A 20,076-nucleotide genomic window follows, 5' to 3' on the forward strand; every position below is an offset into this window, starting at 1 on the left:
CCAGAATATGCGTCTCTGACTTGACACAGAATTATCCAGGGTTTAAGCACACAACAGCAAAGGATAGATAGATAGATAAGTGTAACCCAGGTTTACAAACTAACCTATGAACCCAAAATAAGATCAATAATAATAAACATCAAAACAGTGTTTAGTTTATTGATTTATATTTTATTGAAACTAAGAAAGAAGTGACAACAGAAAATATGCATTGCAGATATTTGATTAAGAAGTGAATAAAAATGAACTCTATAGCTTTAAAATAGTATAGCTTTAATGACTAGGAAAATGTTAGAGCTCCCTCTACAGGATGTAGTGAGAGGAAACAGGGAATCGAAACTTAACTAAGAATTCGTCAGTCCAGAAAAGAAAGAGACCGAAGACGGAGGGAAAAAGAAGCGCTGAGAAAACGATAGAGTGAGAACATTAAAATAAACCAATTGCGACTAAACGACCTGGTTAAAGTCAGTTTAGGTCAAGATTTAAAGTATTATACTTTCAGATACCGTTTGTGTGAAACGAAACGTGCTGTTTAAAGCTACAGCCTTTTATGTTTTTTGTCTAATTGAGTGCTAGCTCCAGAGTATAGCCTGCATCGTCATTGACTAGCATATCTGTTTTGAGATTTTTCTTTTGAATTTCATCAGTTATTACAACGTCAGTTTTCAGAAAATACTTTATTGAAGATTTGCCTTTCTCAGTTTGATTGAACGACACAAACTTTTATTGCTTTGAACTGAATGCTTCGTCTGACATGGACAACACATGTAACGACAACGACAAGATGGCGAGCCTACCCAACGAGACAAGATGGATTCTACTACACACAGATGATTAGCCCGACTGGAAGCGTAACGTTAACTAACTTTCTCTTTTTTCCAGTTCTCCATTTCTACAATAAGTAATACTTTTCAGTTCATTGGATAAGACAGAAAAAGACTGTGATAGAAAACCGAACCTAACGAACTGAGAATTGACTGCTACTTGAAAAAAGATTGCTTTGTAAATGTGAACTTGCTTGTATTTCTGTTACTGAGGTTGAATTGCTCCACATGTTCTATGTGGATTTGAATGTGCATTTTGATTTGAGGGTTTGAACAGAGGTTTAAATAATTCCAATAACTTGAATTTAAACTAAACTTTAATAGAGAATTTAGCTTACAGTAAAAGATTAAATTAGTTTTTTCTACAAAATGGGAAGTTAAAAGACAAATAGTTTTCTTTAAATAGGAATGAAACTAGAAACAAATAGGAAATAAATAGAAATTCAACAGTGTTAAAGTGAACTTATGCTACTGAATGAAAAGTTAACTGAAACAGAAAGGTTTTTGATTTGTGAACGATTATTTCCCGAGCTTTTGTACCCATGTATATAATTTTCATTTAACTAAAATTCTAAACTTGCTTTAACCGTGTGTGCTTGTGTTTTACTCTCTCCTGAAAAATACCTTAGATCTTCTGATGGCCCAGATATTGTGTTAGTCTATTGTGTGACAATCAGTTGCACATTTAATGTAAACAAGTGTTACAGCTTGGCGAGCGAGCAGCCAGGAGGAGTATAGTATAAAACACAGACTAAAAAGCACTAAAAGAAATAGATTCGCTTGACTAAAATTGATACAGTGAAAACCTAGAACCGAAAATGGAAGTTATCCAGGAAAAGGGAGTTAAAATACCTAATGCTGTCCTAATCAGTGGCATAACAGAAACCGATACAGATGAGGAAATATTTGACTTTCTAAAGCAGTACGGTTCAATTGATAGGTTTATTCCACTTGCAGACACTAGCTCAGTGTCAGGGAAATCCATAATAGTTGAATATAATTCTGGGAGTGCTGTACAAGACCTTCAGCCCCTCTTACCTCGAACCCAGCAATCCCGTAGTGACTCCAACGTGTCATATAGTGTTGTAGCTCTGGCCAATGTCTACACGCAGAAAGCTGGAAAAGATATAACTCAAACTTACCTGGATGAGCTAAGAGTCATAGCAAAGAGTAGCGGAAAAGGCTATGAAGAAGTCCTGAAAGAGATGTTAACAGAGATTAGTGAAACCATCACCACTACAGAGAACCTTGAGCCAGTCACTGTTGAAACAGTTGCACCTGACAACATAACAATCACAGCTTCTTCCAACGCTGGTGCCATTGTCACTGTAGAACCACAGACACCTCAAAACGTTGTGCATAACAGTTCAGTGCACACAATGCCAATAGGGAGAGCCTCAGTAACTCCTTCTCTCTCTAACAGCGACCTGAATCCTCCCGACATTCAGAGAGTAGTAGTAGAGCACATTGTACGCAACAATGACTCAATGGCTCATGGCCATCTACCACTCAGACTGCGAACCTTTTCTGGTAGGACATCTCGTCCGTCTAATGAGGTTGACTATGACACCTGGCGTGCCAGCGTAGAACTGCTCTTACAAGACCCAGCCGTGTCCGATCTTCAAAGAGTGCGGAAAATCTGTGACAGTGTATACCCACCAGCTTCTGATATTATCAAATCAGTTAGCACAGGATCTCCACCAGGAGATTATGTCAAATTATTAGATTCAGCCTTCTCCACCATGGAAGATGGTGATGAGTTGTTCGCCAAATTCATGGGCACTTTCCAGAACACTGGTGAAAAGCCATCAGTTTACCTACAGCGACTTCAAGTGGCTTTGACTCTCACCGTGAAGCGTGACGGAGTGCCACCTGCTGATGTGAATAAGCATCTCTTAAGACAATTCTGCAGGGGATGCTGGGATGACGCACTTATTACAGAACTGCAATTAGAACAGAAAAAACAAGACCCACCACCATTCACAGAGCTGCTGACATTGTTACGCACTAAAGAGAACAAAAATTACTCTAAAGCCACACGAATGAAACAGCACCTAGGTGCTAACAAGCAACATGCTACAATAAATTCCCAGATATCATGCTCTTGCCAACAAGAAGAGGTTACCCAGCTTAGCTCAGTCACTGTTCAGTTGACAAAGCAAGTTGCAGAACTCCAGAGCCAGCTTGCCACACTGGCTGATAAAAAGCAGACGTCCAAAGCAAAAACGACCAGTGGTGTCAAACCACAAAAAGATAATCAGAACTCAAAAGCTGAAGCAGAACCGAAATCTAAAGCTACAAACAAGCAACAGGCTGTCCAGCCTAGACCATGGTATTGTTTTAAATGCGGCGAAGATGGACATATCGCAAAATCCTGCAGTAGTGAACCTAATCCTGCATTAGTGGCTGACAAGAAAAGACAATTACAGAGACGACAGAGTGAATGGGAGTCCCATGATGGTCACAACTCTTTAAACTAGAAGAAGTTCCTGTTGCGGGACAAACAGGGACTGGACTTCGGAAAGAACGTCCCACATGTCAAAATCTAATCCTACATGACAAAACAAGATACAGATCACACACAACAAACGTACCCAAGGGGTTGGTTGGCACAAAGTGTACCACCCAGATAAGAATAGCTGGAAGAAAATGCACCTGTTTATTAGACACAGGATCACAGGTCACGACTATTCCCGAATCCTACTACAACCAAAACTTGTCAAAGCAGCCCATCCATTCATTGAACAATTTATTGAATGTTGAGGGAGCTAATGGTCAAGCTGTCCCGTATCTGGGATATGTGGAAGTCACCATTACATTCCCAAAAGACTTTGTAGGAGTAGACATGGAAGTGCCAACCTTAGCATTGATTGTTCCAGACCTTCCCTCACAGTCTAATATCTTAGTTGGCATGAACACATTAGATGTGCTATACAAAGACTATTCCAAAATACGAAATGTCCAGCATATTCCCCCGAAGTTTGGCTACAGAGATGTATTGAAAATCTTGCAGATACGTCAGCAACAGTTTACTGAGGGAAACATTGGTCTTGCAAGACTACCTGGCAAAGACCCTAAAGTAATTCCAGCTGGACAGAGTATGGTCTTATGTGCGTCTGTCACAGTCAAAGAGCTGCACAGTGACAAATGGGCTATTCTTGAACATCCAACATCTCCTTTGCCCGGAGGACTGATTGTAAAGACATGCATGGTCACTATTGAAAACAAACAGCATTCTCACTTACCTGTAGTGATAACCAATACAGCAGATCATGATGTTGCAATTCCCCCAAGATGCATAGTAGCCCAATTGAATGCAGTGCGGTCTGTGCTTCCCAAAGAAACGCCCCTTACAGCCTCCAGCGATGTTAGTAGCATGGCTGCAAGTCCAGAATTCAACTTCAGTGATTCCCCCATTACTCCTGAATGGAAGGAAAGACTAACACAGAAATTGCAGAAAATGCGTGATGTGTTTTCCCAACACCGCTTGGACTTTGGATGCACTGACAAAGTAAAGCACAGAATTAACTTGACTGATGAGACCCCATTCAAACACCGATGTCGACCCATACACCCTGAAGATCGAGAAGGTGTTCGAAAGCATCTCCAGGAGTTGCTAGACACCGGAGTTATAAGAGAATCTGAATCTCCCTTCTCATCGCCAATTGTCGTGGTACGGAAAAAGAATGGAGACATTAGATTGTGTATAGACTACCGCAAGTTAAATATGAGAACAGTGAAAGACGCGTATGCTCTTCCGAATCTTGAGGACACTTTCATGGCTTTGACTGGATCAAAATGGTTTTCCGTTCTTGACCTAAAATCTGGTTATTACCAGATAGAGGTTGAAGAGGCTGACAAGCCGAAGACCGCCTTTGTGTGCCCGTTTGGATTCTATGAATTCAACCGAATGCCACAGGGAGTAACAAACGCGCCGAGCACCTTTCAACGCATCATGGAGAAATGCATGGCAGGTCTGAATATGAAGGAAGTTCTTGTCTTTCTAGATGACATCATCATTTTCTCTAGAGACCTAAAAGAACATGAGGAAAGATTGTTTAGAGTCCTGAGTAGGCTAAGGGATTATGGCCTGAAACTAGCGCCAGAGAAATGTGTCTTTGCACAGACCTCTGTGAAGTATCTAGGTCACATAGTATCTCATGAGGGAGTCAAAACGGACCCAGACAAGATAGCCGCTGTTAAAACTTGGCCTGTACCGACAAACCTGAAAGAACTCAAGTCTTTTCTTGGATTCATTGGCTATTACAGGCGGTTTATAAAAGACTTTTCCCGCAAAATTAAGCCGCTCAATGGATTAACATCTGGATATCCACCCACCAGGAAAGGCTTGAATGTGAAGCACAATGGTCAATACCACAACCCAAGAGAGGCATTTGGTAGCAGGTGGACGATAGCATGTCAACAGGCGTTTGAGCTAATAATTAGAGAACTTACATCTGCTCCAGTCTTAGCATTTGCTAACCCCCAGTTACCTTATACCGTTCATACAGATGCCAGCACTACTGGTTTAGGGGCCGCCCTTTACCAAGAACAAGATGGCTGCCTGAGAGTTGTAGCCTATGCAAGTAGGGGACTCTCTCGTAGCGAATCAAGATACCCAGCCCATAAACTCGAGTTTTTAGCCCTTAAATGGGCAGTTACTGAAAAATTCCATGATTATCTATATGGAAGTTCTTTTACAGTAGTTACAGACAGCAATCCTCTAACATACGTGCTGTCCACTGCTAGACTAGACGCAACCAGTTACAGGTGGCTGGCCTCTCTATCCACATATAACTTCAAGTTAATGTATAGAGCAGGAAAACAGAATAATGATGCCGACGGATTGTCGAGACGATCACATGGAGAGCTGTATGACGACCTCACATCCCGGAAAGAGCGTGAGCGTATACAAAAGTTCAGTGAAAGTCATCTGTGCGATGATGAAGTCACCTCTGATGTTGTCCAAGCCATTTGTGAAAGCCGCCTCATCCAGATGTCTGCACCTGCTGCAGAGGCAGCTACTGCGTTTGTTGGTTCTTTGACAATGGATACCGATGCCATACCAGACAGTTTTGTGAATGAAGATCAGTGTGGAGGATTACCTGTAATTTCCCACCTGTCTAATTTCGACCTTGAGGAGTTGCAAATGGCAGATCCCTGTATAAGAGAAGTCATTAGACAGATGAAAACTGGAGAGAAAACATCTCGTTCAGTGAGAGAAGCCATCCCAAAGTTACCTCTTCTGCTTAGGGAACTGGATCGCTTAGTCCTACAAGATGAAGTTCTTTACAGAAAGCGAACAACAGGAGGTCAGATTACTTACCAGCTTGTTTTGCCAGAACAGCTTCAAAGTGATGTACTGAAGAGTTTACATGATGACTTCGGTCACATGGGTATAGATCGCACTCTAGATTTAGTGAGGAGGCGATTCTATTGGCCCAAAATGGCTATAGATGTCGAACACAAAGTCAAGACATGTGGACGGTGTGTAAGAAGAAAAGCCTTACCTGAGAAAGCAGCTCCACTTGTGAATATTACCACCTCCAGACCCTTACAGCTTGTCTGCATGGATTTCCTCTCAGTAGAGCCAGATCAGAGTAACACTAAGGACATATTAGTGATAACGGACCACTTCACCAAATATGCCTTAGCGATTCCTACACCCAATCAAACGGCCAAGACTGTTGCGAAAAGCCTTTGGGAACACTTGATCTCTCATTATGGCTATCCAGAACGTCTACACAGCGACCAAGGCCCTGACTTTGAGTCCCGGTTGATAAAAGAACTATGTGAAATTGCTGGAATTCAAAAAGTTCGAACAACACCTTACCATCCCAGAGGAAACCCAGTAGAAAGATTCAATAGAACACTCTTGAGCATGCTGGGTACCCTGGAGAACAAAAGCAAAAGTCGCTGGCGAGAGTTTGTGAAACCGCTTGTACACGCGTACAACTGTACAAAAAACGACACAACTGGGTTTAGTCCATATGAACTCATGTTTGGCCGTGAACCAAGGTTGCCAGTAGACCTAGCTTTTGGACTACCCTTGAGAGACAAAGAACATACATCACATTCACAGTACGTACAGAATCTGAAATCAAATCTTGAGGAAAGCTTCAAAATTGCAGCTGAACATTCAAAGAAAATGGCAGGACAGAACAAGACCAGATACGACAAACATGTGACTGCCTCACAGTTGAGAGAAGGAGACCGTGTGTTAGTGAGGAACCTACGCTTGCGTGGGAAACACAAACTCGCTGACAAATGGGAGCAAACCATCTACGTGGTAGTTAGCCAGGCTGGTGATCTCCCTGTCTATAAAGTGTGTCCTGAGAACCAATCTGGACCAATGCGAACACTGCATAGAGATCTACTTCTGCCTTGTAGTCTTCCCCCTGAAGAAGATGAACAAGTTGAATCAGTTCCTGTCCGAACTCGTAGAACTAGAAGAAATTGTAAAGATGTAACCTCAGTGGAAGAAGAGGGAATGTCATCTGACTCCGAAGATGATGTGCCTTACTTCTTCAGACCCTATGATTTTGAGATTGAACCTGTTAAAGGGAAAGAACCATGTACAGAATGGATTGACCAGAGAAATATGGAGCCTAACTCCAGTCCTGCTCAACCAGACATGATCAGTCAAACCAGAGAGGAGGTTTTGGAACCTCAGAGAAATGAGAGTGACTTACCTGTGAACACTTCTGCTGCTGAGAGTGACTTACCTTTGACCGCTGAAGAGTCCACTGGAGAGACTAACTCACCTGTCAGTTCAGAAGCGAAACCTGTGGAAGAAAATCAATCTGAAGATATGTCCAGTCAGAATATCTTACCTGAGGACAGAAATCTGGAACCTACCTCAGTCTTGGAAGAGAGGATGAGAGAAAATCAAGAGACACAAGAACAGTTGACTAGTACAGATAGAGCACCTGATCAGACCTGTGAACAAGAAGAACCTACAGTAAGAAGGTCTTCCAGACACAGAGAACCACCTAGAAAGCTGACTTACCCTGAATTTGGGAACCCGTTAGTGACTATAGTTAAGTCCCTTTTTCAAGGTCTAAGTACAGCCATTGTAGAATCACTCCCAGATTTAGCTAACCCCGAGTATCTCAGTCCTATAATAGCACAGCCTATTAGCATGCAAAGGGACTTGCATATATTCAGAGGGGGAGGGTGTAACCCAGGTTTACAAACTAACCTATGAACCCAAAATAAGATCAATAATAATAAACATCAAAACAGTGTTTAGTTTATTGATTTATATTTTATTGAAACTAAGAAAGAAGTGACAACAGAAAATATGCATTGCAGATATTTGATTAAGAAGTGAATAAAAATGAACTCTATAGCTTTAAAATAGTATAGCTTTAATGACTAGGAAAATGTTAGAGCTCCCTCTACAGGATGTAGTGAGAGGAAACAGGGAATCGAAACTTAACTAAGAATTCGTCAGTCCAGAAAAGAAAGAGACCGAAGACGGAGGGAAAAAGAAGCGCTGAGAAAACGATAGAGTGAGAACATTAAAATAAACCAATTGCGACTAAACGACCTGGTTAAAGTCAGTTTAGGTCAAGATTTAAAGTATTATACTTTCAGATACTGTTTGTGTGAAACGAAACGTGCTGTTTAAAGCTACAGCCTTTTATGTTTTTTGTCTAATTGAGTGCTAGCTCCAGAGTATAGCCTGCATCGTCATTGACTAGCATATCTGTTTTGAGATTTTTCTTTTGAATTTCATCAGTTATTACAACGTCAGTTTTCAGAAAATACTTTATTGAAGATTTGCCTTTCTCAGTTTGATTGAACGACACAAACTTTTATTGCTTTGAACTGAATGCTTCGTCTGACATGGACAACACATGTAACGACAACGACAAGATGGCGAGCCTACCCAACGAGACAAGATGGATTCTACTACACACAGATGATTAGCCCGACTGGAAGCGTAGCGTTAACTAACTTTCTCTTTTTTCCAGTTCTCCATTTCTACAATAAGTAATACTTTTCAGTTCCTTGGATAAGACAGAAAAAGACTGTGATAGAAAACCGAACCTAACGAACTGAGAATTGACTGCTACTTGAAAAAAGATTGCTTTGTAAATGTGAACTTGCTTGTATTTCTGTTACTGAGGTTGAATTGCTCCACATGTTCTATGTGGATTTGAATGTGCATTTTGATTTGAGGGTTTGAACAGAGGTTTAAATAATTCCAATAACTTGAATTTAAACTAAACTTTAATAGAGAATTTAGCTTACAGTAAAAGATTAAATTAGTTTTTTCTACAAAATGGGAAGTTAAAAGACAAATAGTTTTCTTTAAATAGGAATGAAACTAGAAACAAATAGGAAATAAATAGAAATTCAACAGTGTTAAAGTGAACTTATGCTACTGAATGAAAAGTTAACTGAAACAGAAAGGTTTTTGATTTGTGAACGATTATTTCCCGAGCTTTTGTACCCATGTATATAATTTTCATTTAACTAAAATTCTAAACTTGCTTTAACCGTGTGTGCTTGTGTTTTACTCTCTCCTGAAAAATACCTTAGATCTTCTGATGGCCCAGATATTGTGTTAGTCTATTGTGTGACAATCAGTTGCACATTTAATGTAAACAAGTGTTACATAAGGATAGATAGATAGATAACAGTGGCAGAATCAGGAGACATCCAGGCCACCCTAATCAATGGCACCAATGGCATTTGACGCAAAACAAACAAGAAGTGATATCAACCCTGGCACCTTACATTATCCATTGAATAAGTATCAGTCAGTGCATGTACAGTACATCTGATCAAAATACTGATTTCATACAATTGGATTTCAATAAGATTACACAATGTACATGATGTTTTTTAATTAGTGTGAAGAGTATAATCAGACTTAAATCAGATAGTTTGAGTCAGTATCAGTATCGGATTTATTACACAGCCCAGTTCTCACTGAAGAAATGTGTGCAAGGGGAGAGAGGTCATTACAGCTTCCTGGCCACAGGGTACAGCAAGTGGCAACAGCAATTGGCCCTGATAGGTTGTGCTTGTGCTTGTGTGAAAATGTTCTTCTCTCCTGACTATGTGTCCTGGTGTTCGGATCTTTCTCTCTGTCGAGAGTACAGAGGCATGATAACAGCATAAACACACCTATCTGTCCAGCCTTGATGTGAATTAATGTGCTTTGTGTCTCAAAATGTGTTTAAGGGTGGGGTATGAGTCTTGCTCTGTGGTCTGGTCTGTGTGCTTGTACCTTTGCTGTTGCATATATAACTTGAATGCTGAAACGTTGAGCCGCATTTCTGGTATCTGAGATCTGGTGACTTTGTTCTTATGGTGTTGGTTAAACAGCAGACTAATGGCTCTCTGCTTATCTGAATGTCTGAATATCAGTTTTGATCCACAGTGCAGTGGTATGCAGTGGTGGAATGTAACAAACAGTGTTGGGGCCGTTACTCAAAAAAGTAATAAGTTACAAGTTACTAGTCACTTCTTTAAATTGGGATTACTTTATTGTTACTCCTTCTGTTACTCGTTACTCTACTTTTCAGTTGGTCTCTGTAACCAAAGTGCAAGGGTTATGTTGTTAATATTGGCAATTTCAGGTTCGGCATTGGTCAGCTAAAAGTATAGCCTCCTTTTCACGCCTAAAATTAGCCTTTATTAATTTTGCCACCTTTGCTAAATTTACCTTTAGTTTAGTTTTAGCGTACCGTTGTGTATGACTTAAAATCGTGTGCGTGCTTTAACATCAGTAAAGCATTGAGCTTCACTCAGCATGATAATCCAGCTCTAATGCTGATGTTTTGATGCATATCTTGCGGAGGAGGGGAGGAGCCGGCTGAAGCCAACGTGTTTGAGGGGGAGCGGTGCAGGGACAGTGCGTGCTCTCCCTGCGCATATCTCTACAATTAAGCCATTTTTATCTAGGCTAATCTTTATTTGAAATAGGTAATCACTGCACATGTGTTTATAAAATAACACATAGGCTACCCATGAGTCTTCATGCAATCATGTGATCACCATGGGAACATGTGCACAATTTAGTTATCCTGCGTCAAAACTCGTTACCGCCCCAGAATAGACAAGCTCTGTGCCACTCACCATGGTCAGGCCTCTCACTAGGTAGGCTATGAGATATTTAATTTGCCCTGACTAATTAAAATGTGAGGGCTAACTGTAAAGCTGATGATGCTGATGATTTTTTCCAGAGCTGTATGAATACCCGGCCTAAATTTGGGTGGGGCGGGGTGGGGGTCCGTGCTCAGTGTCTCTCTCAGCAAAGGGGTCCTTGGGCTGAAAAAGTTTGAAGACCCCTGCATTAGCCTATAACAAACATTAGCCTATAAAAAAAATAGTCAGGATACAGGTTCTAAACATTTCAGATCAACTTTGCAAACGAAAACCTAGTCTATATTTTATTTAATAACGTTGGCCTGAAATAGTGTTCTCAAACTAGTTTATGTATTACCTGGTTTGGCCCAACAAAGATCATCTTAACATGGGCTATAGGCTCCTGGGTTGTGCTAAGCTCTGAACAATGTCCAAACCAACAATGTCAAAAAGACAGAAAAGTCATATAGATTGCAAACACTCACCAAAGGATAATAGCTCCTCCTCCCAACACACACACACAGACACACACACACACAACCACCACCAGGCTACATTACTGTAAATGGGCACTGGCACAAGAAGTGTGTTGGGGTGCCCTTTTATCATGTAAGAGCAATGGCCCATCAAAATGTCTGTGCATGCCCTGCACACACACACACACACACACACACACACACACACACACACACACATGTCTGTGCATGTCCCTGCACACACACACACACACGTCTGTGCACGTCCCTGCACACACACACACACACGTCTGTGCACGTCCCTGTGTGTGTATGTGTGTGTGCGCAGGGCTCGAAATTAACTTTTTTTCTCAGTTGCAGCTGTCCCGAATTCTACTTGGCACTGTCCCGGACTTAACCACCAGTGTCCCAAATTCAAGTTCTTGTTTTTTCCCATTCTACGTAATAAACAGCATAATAATCAGTAACTTGCACCACTTAATTAACTCATTTTGGTCCACCATAAGTTCTGAACACTTAATTTATTAAACACTATTTTATTAACATTAATCATCTGCTGTTTCACACAACACTCATTTTCAGAGGTTGTGCTAGACGTTCTCATTGTCCGTCGTTTTGACGGACAGGTTTGTAAAACATTCCGTCAATAATCTATTTCCACGTGTCTTTAATTTCAATGTCAGTTTGGTGTGATGTCATGGCCACAGATCTAAGTGAAAACAATAAGTAGCGTGGGAAATTACCACAAAGCTGGCCAATTTCTGTCTAACTTTACCGAAGTGAAGCTGTCAGATAGGCTACTCTCCTGTATTCGTTTATTTTCTCAATAGCCTATAACTTAGAACTGCCACAACGAAATGTCAAATGCTAACTTGCTAAAAAAATGCATTTAAAACCTTAATTTACAAGAAAGATTTGATTGCTGCACTTCTGAAACAATTTGGCACCAATTGCACCAATTTAAGTTTCATTTAAATGCTGGTTACGCCCCTGGAAGTCATAAATTAACAAAGCCTTCCCAGACCCACTCTCAATCTCAATTCAGATTTGAAAAGTGGTCGGGTGTTAACCAGGCTAGTCCCAGTGATTAGACTCTGATGAATTCCTTTGTCTCTGCATACTGTTCTGGATAAAATGGTGCTGAGTCCTGTGGATAAGTGTGCTGTGCCTTGCCCGCGTGTTCCCTCTCTAATGAAAACGGTGTGATGAGCTCATGATGACCTCAGGCCTCCATGCCTCAGTGTCATCCCACAGAAAGATCATGCACTTCCCCCCTGGGTCCTCTGTTTGTTTCTGACCTCAGTAAGATGGTGCTTTAGTCTCCTGTTTGTTTCTGATTCCAATAAGATGGTGCATAAATCTCCTGTGTTTGTTTCTGACCTCAGTAAGATGGTGCTTTAGTCTCCTGTGTTTGTTTCTGACCTAGTCATTGTTATTGTTTTGCGCTACATGTAGCCTCTAGCTAAACGGCTGGAAAACAAATTGTTACATTGTACTGCATGCACAGCAAGCAAATTGTTACATTGTACTGCAATGCATGAATTGGTGACCGGATTGAAGCAGCAATGTAATCTGGTGTGTAAGAGCATTGCATCAACATTAAAATGACCAACACAGCACATATGCAAAAAAACATGTCATCTCATCTCAGCTATGGGCGCAGCCATGTTTGTCGTAAGGTCGTACGTCCACCTCGGAGTACCCTCAAGTATTTGAAGGGCGACGTATTTACAAGTCTAATGGAAAGGGCCATAAGTCTCCTGTGTCTCTTTTTGACCTTAGCAAGATGGTGCTCATTGTAAGTGTCCTGTGTTTGTTTTTAGATATATAGATAGATATATAGATAGATAAATACTTTATTGATCCCCAAGGGGAAATTCAAGGTCTCAGTAGCATACAGACATCACACACAACATGCACTTACAGCAGAAAAAGTAATATACATATAAACAAAAAAACTCCACTGTAAAACAGAGACAGTAGAAGATAAACATGATACTAAAATACTAAATACTAAATATACTATATAAACTAAATCAAATCAATGTTACCTTAACAAGAACGTGCTCATTGTAAGTTGTCTGTTTTTGACCTTATCAAGATGGTGCGTAAGTCCATTGTGGTGGGCCTGGTGGTGCTGCTGGTGGCGGCCGTGGGGACGTTTGTGGGCGTGTTCTATGGGGTTGGGAAGAAGATGACCAACCAGAAGGCCTACTTCAAAGCTGCAGTGGCCACGGACGCTGGACCCTGCTCGGAGATAGGCAGGTACGGGAGGAAAAGTTGCAGACACACACACACACGCTGGCAGAGCCGGACAGTAACGGAGTACATTTACTTGAGTACACTACTTGAGTACAATTTTGAGGGATCTGTACTTTACTCAAGTATAATTTTTGGGGAGTACTCATGACTTTACTCAAGTACATTTGAGAGGCAAATATTGTACTCTTTACTCCACTACATTTCTATCCATAACTGTAAGTACCAGTTACTTCTTCTAAAAAAAAAGGAAAAAAGAAAAATCTCAGAAACCCTCAATTTGTTGTTTCCCTCTCAAACGTGATTGGATTGTGCAGGCGCCACTGATTGGAACAGCCTATCAGCAATCACCTTCAGCTTTCCGCCAAAGTCAACTCCATGGTCAGATTTAGATAAGAGACGAAACCATGGATGAAACAATGGATAAAGACGCAGCAGGTCCATCCCGGGAATGTGCCAACCTGTGGCCCCACCTCGCCAGACTATTTCAACTTTCGTTAATGATAGTTTTTGCTTCAAGTGTTTCAATTACAAAATAGTATTTTGTATTTGAAATACATATTTTAAATACATGTATTAGAAATACTGCCCATCCCTGGCAACATGGTAAAAAGATGAAAATGACTTGATTTTACTTTCAATTCCTTTTACATTCTCCAAGGTACTAACATTAACATTTTTCATAACATTTTCATACTACTATTGCAGTAGTAATGCAATATTTAAAAAAAATTTAGGCTACTCTTGATACTCAAGTACTTTTAAAAACAAGTACTTCAGTACTTTTACTTAAGTAGGCATCTGACTGTTGTACTTTTACTTGTACTAAAATTGAGCAAAGGGTATCTGTACTTTTACTCAAGTAATAAAGCTGTGTACTCTGTCCGCCTCTGCACGCTGGACCCTGCTCGGAGATAGGCAGGTAAAGGAGGAAGAGTTGCACACACACATAACCAACCTGCTTGTAAATTAATGGGAACAGGTGAACTGCAACCTCTATTACAGTTTTTGCCCATTGCTTACACACTAAAATCGAATGCTTAGACCAAAGCCTCAATACATAAACACGATTTTTGCTTTGCACATTTTTCGCAATTCTGCAACACACTTATTGCGAAACACTACACACGATTTCTTACATTAGACACTTTGTTCAAAAGTGAAATCTCCTGTTATTATTGAGAAAACACTTCTATTCAAAATCAACATCTGGTAATTGGTGAAACCCACACACATACAGTACCTGAGAAAAACACTCAGAGAAAAACACTGAAAAAAAAAAAAACTGAACACAAATCAGTCTGAGGCTTAGCACTACAAATATACTTCAGGTAAGTTATTATGTACCTGTTCAAGTGTACTTTTACATTGAGCACCCGTGTACAGTTCTGTACAGTTTACTCTCTATTTCTAAAACCTATCGAATAATTATTTTCAGTGGGCCAATGAAAAATATATGACCACCAACCACATACCTGCATGCCTCTTTTGCAAGCAATGGAATGGGCATGCAGAGACATTGAGGTGGGGTCAGTTCAAGGGGGCATTATGGCACACAAGGTGATATTTTCCCCATTGCATAGCCCTAGAGTACTGTGATGTCAACGAGGACTCACTCACTCATTACAATCTCATTACAAGTAAAGTAAGTAAGTAAAATGTATTTATAAGGCACATTTAAAATACAATACTCACTCATTACAATCTCATTACAAACTTTATTCTTATTAATAGCAATAGCATAGTGTGGTGGTGCCCACTAGTTCATCTTCCATTTGCCATGTTGCGTTGTCTGAACATCGGCTATAATCTTGTTAACACTCATACATTTATTCACAACACTTCCTGGTGCTCCAACATCTTTGCATCAGTCCCATTGCGGAAGCTTTATTAGGATTACTACTTTTGAAATCTGTTTGGAGAATTCATCCCTGAACCGACACCTATGACAAGCCGATTGAGCATTTATTCAGATATCTTGATATCAGGCATAATTGTCATGTACATGCAAGCCATTTCTGTCCACTAGTTAACTAAGTGAGCCATTTCTGTGTGAACTAGTTAACTAGTGACAGCCAAAATGCTCACTAGTTAACTAGTAAGGCCCAAGTTCTCTCTTGTTAACTAGTTCACATGTTTCATATCTTACTAGTTAACTAGTAGCCTAATGCTCAGCATGTTCACTAGTTAACTAGTGGACACTGAAATGTGCACTAGTTAACTAGTTTAAAGACTTCTATATTTTACTAGTCAACTAGTAAGGTACAAAAATGTTTACTAGCTGACTACTGAATGTCAAATTCCCACTTGTTAACTTCTATGTAATTTGGCCAGCCGCTTGAGCATTTATTCTGATATCTTGATATCAGGCCAACATGCAAGCCATTTTTGTCAACTAGTTAACTAGTGAGCCATGTTTGTGCACACTAGTTAACTAGTGACAGCATAAATGCCCACTAGTTAACTAGTGAACACATATTAGCTTCACTACTTAACTAGTGAGAGCCAGAAATGTCCACTAGGTAACTAGGTAAAGGCCAAAATGCATACCAGTCAGCTAGTTGAAAGCTTTTGGGTCTCACTAGTTAACTAGTGACAGCCAAAAATGTGCACATGTTTACTAGTGAAGGCAAAACTCCTCACTAGTTAACTAGTTGGAGTAGGTCAATGTCACTACTAGCTAGGTAAACTAGTGACACTTTTTGCACCTCACTAGTTAACTAGTCGAATGGAAATTGCCATCACTAGTTCACTAGTGGGTGTTTTGGTGCACACTAGTAAACTAGTGACACTTTTTTGACCTCACTAGTTAACTAGTGGGCATTTGTGTCTTCACTAGTTAAAGGGAAACTTGGCAGGATTTCCCCCTCTGCTGGATAAATTGTGCATTATGCTATTTCAAACTGTGGGAAAAGGTAACGATAAAGCACATGGATTTGTTTACAAGCTAGCGAACGGTTAGCATAAGTTTGGCAGAACTATGTGGATGTTACAAGGTAAGAAACACGATTTAAAACTAGTTTCTTGTTTCTCACTTCTCTTTCCGGGACGGCAGTCTCAATGTTGCAAGGTTGGTTTTTCGCCTGTGGACGCTAGGCGCAGCGGGGAAAGTCACCATTTTCACCGGAACAGGTCATTTAACCATCCAAATGATTTCTAAACGGGTTTATTACGTTGAAATAGTTGCCAAGTTCCCCTTTAACTAGTGAGCAGTTCTGCCTTCACTAGTTTACATGTAAGTGTCACACTGAAGCCACTAGTTTACTAGCTAGAGTACCTTTGGCCAGCGTGTTAACTTGTGTGCCACATGCAAATGTTGTGGGTGGGATTTTGTGAAATTCTGCACTGTGATTGGTTGTCATGTTCTATTTGGACATAGGGAGCCAATAGAAAGCCTCAATTTCCAGAATTCTCCGCCTCCTAATTTGAATTCTGCGCCACTAGTTGACTAGTGTGAATTTTGTCTTGAACTAGTTTACTAGTATACATTTATGACCTCACTAGTTAACTAGTTTGGACAAATGATGCATCAACTAGTTAACTAGTGAGCCTACTGCCATCACCTAGCTAGCTAGTAAGCCATTTATGGTTCACTAGTTAAAGTGCCAGCTAGTAAGCTATTTATGGTTCACTAGTTAACTAGTGACATTGACCTACTGCAACTAGTTAACTAGTGAGGTGTTTTGCCTTCACTAGTAAACATGTGCACATTTTTGGCTGTCACTAGTTAACTAGTGAGACCCAAAAGCCTTCAACTAGCTGACTGGTATGCACTTTGGCCTTTACTAGTTAACTAGTAGACATTTCTGGCTCTCACTAGTTAACTAGTGAAGCTAAAATGTGTTCACTAGTTAACTAGTGAGCCTTTTGGCTCCCACTAGTTAACTAGTGTGCATATTTTGGCCCTCACTAGTTAACTAGTTCACACAAACATGGCTCACTAGTTAACTAGTTGACAAAAATGGCTTACATGTACATGACAATTATGCCTGATATCAAGATATCAGAATAAATGCTCAATCGGCTTGCCATAGACACCAACCTCTCCTGCAGGTTCCTTTTTCTCCTACACCACCAAGCTCACATTGCATCACGTAGGTTTGCCATCTTGGTCACTCACAGTCTGTGTATATGTGTGTGTGTGTGTGTGTGTGTGTGTGTGTGTGTGTGTGTGTCTGTGTCTGTGTCTGTGTGTGAGAGAGAGTGTGTGTGTGTGTTTCTCTGTGTGTGTGTGTGTGTATGTGTGTGAGAGTGTGTGTGTGTGTGTGTGTGTGTCTGTGTGTGTGCGTGTGCGTGTGCGTGTGCGTGTGCGTGTGTGTGTGTGTGCGTGCGCGTGTGCGTGTGCGTGTGTGTGTGTGTGTGTGTCTGTGCGTGTGTGTGCCTGTGTGTGTGTGTGTTTCTGCGTGTGTGTGTGTGTGTGTGTGTGTTTCTTTGTGTGTGTGTCTGTGTGTGTGCGCGTTTAGGGATATCCTGAAGAAAGGCGGTTCTGCGGTGGACTCGGCCATCGCTGGGCTGCTGTGTGTGGGCCTGATGAATGCCCACAGCATGGGCATCGGCGGAGGCCTCTTCCTCACCATCTACGACGCCAGCACAGGTAGCCACAGCACACACACACACACTACCACTGGACACACCGCATAGTACAGGCACACACACACATTACCACTGGACACACCGCATAGTACAGCACACACACACACACTACCACTGGACACATCGCATACAGCACACACACACACACACTACCACTGGACACACCGCATAGTACAGGCACACATACACACACACTACCACTGGACACACCGCATAGTACAGACACACACACACACTACCACTGGACACACCGCATAGAACAGCACACACACACACACTACCACTGGACACACCGCATAGTACAGCACACACACACTACCACTGGACACACTGCATAGTACAGCACAGGTAGCCACAGGCCTCACACACACACTACCACTGGACACACCGCATAGTACAGCACACACACACACACTACCACTGGATACACCGCATAGTACAGCACACACACACACACTACCACTGGACACACTGCATAGTACAGCACACACACACACACTACCACTGGACACACCGCATAGTACAGCACACACACACACACTACCACTGGACACACCGCATAGTACAGGCACACATACACACACACTACCACTGGACACACTGCATAGTACAGCACACACACACACACTACCACTGGACACACTGCATAGTACAGCACACACACACACACTACCACTGGACACACCGCATAGTACAGCACACACACACACTACCACTGGACACACTGCCTAGTACAGCACAGGTAGCCACAGGCCTTACACACACACTACCACTGGACACACCAGGCACACACAGTAAGACTGCCATGACTATAGAACATGCCTCCCCCTCAGGTTATCACCTACATGCCCCCTGCCCCCCTTCACCCTGTCCCTGAGGTTATCACCACAGTCACTATAAATGGTTATCACCCCCACACACACCCCTTTTCACCCCAAAACTGTGTCTTGCAGGGAAAGTGGAGACCATCAACGCCCGGGAGTCCGCCCCAGCGAATGCATCTCAGGACATGTTTGGGAACAACACGGACCTGTCGCGCACAGGTACTCATTAAACTGCTCACCTAAGCAGCAGCAATGATTGGCCAAATGAGTGACTGTATAGAGCGAGGTGTTCTTGCATGACATGGGGAGATAAGCACAGCAGAGCTTCAGATACGTCCAGTGTCCCGGAAGGTCAGGACAGTTTATAAAACCACAAGGACAGTGTGTAAAACTTTGTGAGCTAGTAACTTGAACTTGAACTGTGGTGACAGTAGCCATGACGGTTTATGCCAGTATGTAAAAGCAATCACTGGGCCGTGCTGATTTGACATTATGGACTAGGCCTGAGTCATAGACCTTCATTGACTTAGACATGAATGTGTTTGCTGTCCATGTTTGTGCAAGCATTTTGTGCATGCGGTATATGCATGCATGTGTGCGTGTGTGTGCGTGTGTGTGTGTGTATGTGTGTGTGTGTGTGTGTGTAGGAAACACAAAGAAGATATACTTTGGGCTGATTTGAATGAGTGTCTAAAACTAAGTGTGACATACATCTGCACTTCTGCCTAGCATCGTTCATGAGAGTTTGGACATAGGGCGGACAGTGTGGACACACACACACTTACACACTCACACACAGAGGTGGAAAGTAACGAAATACATTTACTCACGTTACTGTATTGAGTAGTTTTTCTGTGTATTTTGTATTTTTTAAGTAGTTTATAAAATCGGTATTTTAAATTTTACTTGATTACATTTTGAGTGAAGTATTGTACTTCGCTACATCAAAAATCCCATCCGTTACTTGAGTAAAAAAAGTTAAGACTAACGAAAACA

The 20,076-nt window shown here is 41.4% G+C and overlaps 1 protein-coding gene across 3 annotated transcripts in view; it reads left to right on the forward strand.

Annotated features, from left to right (window-relative positions):
* Positions 1 to 20,076, forward strand: part of ggt1b (gamma-glutamyltransferase 1b) — a 70,578-nt gene that overhangs the window by 37,222 nt on the left and 13,280 nt on the right. The window contains exons 2-4 of one of the 3 annotated variants that reach the window (XM_042058986.1): positions 13,506 to 13,669; positions 18,127 to 18,257; positions 19,210 to 19,299. The exons of 1 other annotated variant lie outside the window; for it this stretch is intronic. In XM_042058986.1, coding sequence (XP_041914920.1) covers positions 13,506 to 13,669; positions 18,127 to 18,257; positions 19,210 to 19,299 — 385 coding nt within the window. Of the gene's footprint in view, positions 1 to 13,505; positions 13,670 to 14,564; positions 14,586 to 18,126; positions 18,258 to 19,209; positions 19,300 to 20,076 lie in introns of those variants that run through there. One more of the 3 variants, XM_042058987.1, reaches the window with a different exon arrangement.

Source organism: Alosa sapidissima, chromosome 13, assembly GCF_018492685.1.
Source record: "Alosa sapidissima isolate fAloSap1 chromosome 13, fAloSap1.pri, whole genome shotgun sequence".
Lineage (NCBI taxonomy): Eukaryota > Metazoa > Chordata > Actinopteri > Clupeiformes > Clupeidae > Alosa > Alosa sapidissima.